The sequence below is a fragment of the Camellia sinensis genome, chromosome 8 (assembly GCF_055761805.1).
Source record: "Camellia sinensis isolate YWXY chromosome 8, ASM5576180v1, whole genome shotgun sequence".
Lineage (NCBI taxonomy): Eukaryota > Viridiplantae > Streptophyta > Magnoliopsida > Ericales > Theaceae > Camellia > Camellia sinensis.
In genome coordinates this window covers 10,448,861-10,450,558 of record NC_138968.1, presented here as the reverse complement: position 1 = coordinate 10,450,558, position 1,698 = coordinate 10,448,861, and the positions used below count along the sequence as shown (strand labels likewise).

Here is a 1,698-nt window from a genome sequence, read left to right as displayed (position 1 = left end):
TCTGGGAAAATATGCACTATCTCATTTCCATTAACTTATTGCATCCAAGAAAAATTTCAGAAATGAAGTCACAACTTCATATAACAACATTGACAAAATCATTAATCATATGAACTGAAAAGCTTGAAGCCTTCAACCACTCCCAATCCATTACTCAATTTACAAGTTTTTTGGGCCAACCAACAGACTATCTATATATCATACTGTTATACCACCAATTTAGCATAGTGGGAGCCAATTAAAGTACCTAAATAATTCATTCATTTCCAATTCATCACATAAATCACCACTAAATTACAATAATATCAAACACAGTTTTTTTTTAATCAAGAAAACCTGTCTTCTGAAACACAGCATTTCTCACGCGCCGCAAATCCCTTCCTTTCAGCGTTCGGCCCACGCCTTCGAACACCGAAAACGTCGTCACGTGCGACCTCGCCACAATCACGTGCGGCGGAACCATCTCCTCCTCTGCTTCTTCATCTTCCTCGTCGGCTTCATCGAAATTCCCCAAATTACTCACTCCAAACTCTCCGACTCTCTTTGGCCAAACAGGCACGTTCACCGGAGCCGATTGAGGAAACTTCCCCGCCGCCGCCGCCACCGAGCGCAGGAGCTGCACTGGTGGAATTGTACGCGCCGCCGTAGCGGCCGAGAGGGAAGGGTTCAGAGTCGGTTTCCGGTGAACCAGAGGGCGGTGGTCGTCGGACAAGGCGGCGGAGAGGCCAGAGTTCTCGGGGTGGTGGCGGCGGCGGAGAGTTGTCGGAGAATTAGATGCTGAAGGGGGAGAATGGGAATAGAGGTCGGTGGGATCGGAGAGATCGGAGGACCAAACGACGTCGCTCTCGTCGAGCTCGAAGGGGTTTGGATCGGGATCGGGTTGTTTGAGTAGGCCCAAGAAACGGATGGTAGCATCTGCTTCTTCTCGTTGTTTGATTTTCTGTTTCATTTTCTTTACTTTTCTCGTGCAAGAAAATGTAGAGATTGGTTGGTGAGAAAATTGAGGTGATGATGAATGATGATGATGATACATACTATGTGAGATACATACTATGTGAGTAGGCAGCATTAGCAGACGGAAGACTACTTCTGATTGGTCCACGTCAGGTGCTGGTGCGAGTTGCACGACAAGACACCTGCCACACGTTTGTCAATTACTGGTGACCACAAAATTTTTGGCCAATTTTTTTTAACTCATAATGTTTTATACACATTAATTAATTAATGTATTAATAGATTATGTGACACAATTTTAATAATTGTGAATATTTATAATTTATATTACAAGTGAAATTAATAATAATATCAATAATATATATTATTATATTAATTAATTTATGTAGCATCACTTTTTTTTTTTTATAATTTTCTTTTTAATTTATACAAAAGGGGAAAGATAAAGAAATAATTTTTTTTTTCTTAAGAGAGAAAAAGAAGGAGGAAATAAGTTGAATTTTAGGTCCTATTTGGTAGGGGTGGGCAAGAGTCTCGCAAATATAATGCGGGCGGATACAGTTTAAAATATGAAATATTTATTAGTTGCGAGCGGGTTGCAGGTTAAACCCGCAACCTACAAAAATCGTCCGCACTTTAATTATTATTATTTTTTATATACCAACGTTGTAACTTTAATTGGAGCACCATTATATTCTCTATGATACTAAGATCCTTATTTTTAAGTATTTTTCAACTTTCTTA

At 39.9% G+C, this 1,698-nt stretch overlaps 1 protein-coding gene across 1 annotated transcript; it reads right to left on the bottom strand.

Moving 5' to 3' along the window:
- On the bottom strand, positions 1–1,139 carry LOC114259195 (uncharacterized). Its single transcript, XM_028199188.2, has one exon. The coding sequence runs from the start codon at positions 1,067–1,069 to the stop codon at positions 323–325; it is 747 nt and encodes a 248-aa protein (XP_028054989.2). The 5' UTR covers positions 1,070–1,139; the 3' UTR covers positions 1–322.
- Between the last annotated feature and the right edge of the window lie 559 nt (positions 1,140–1,698).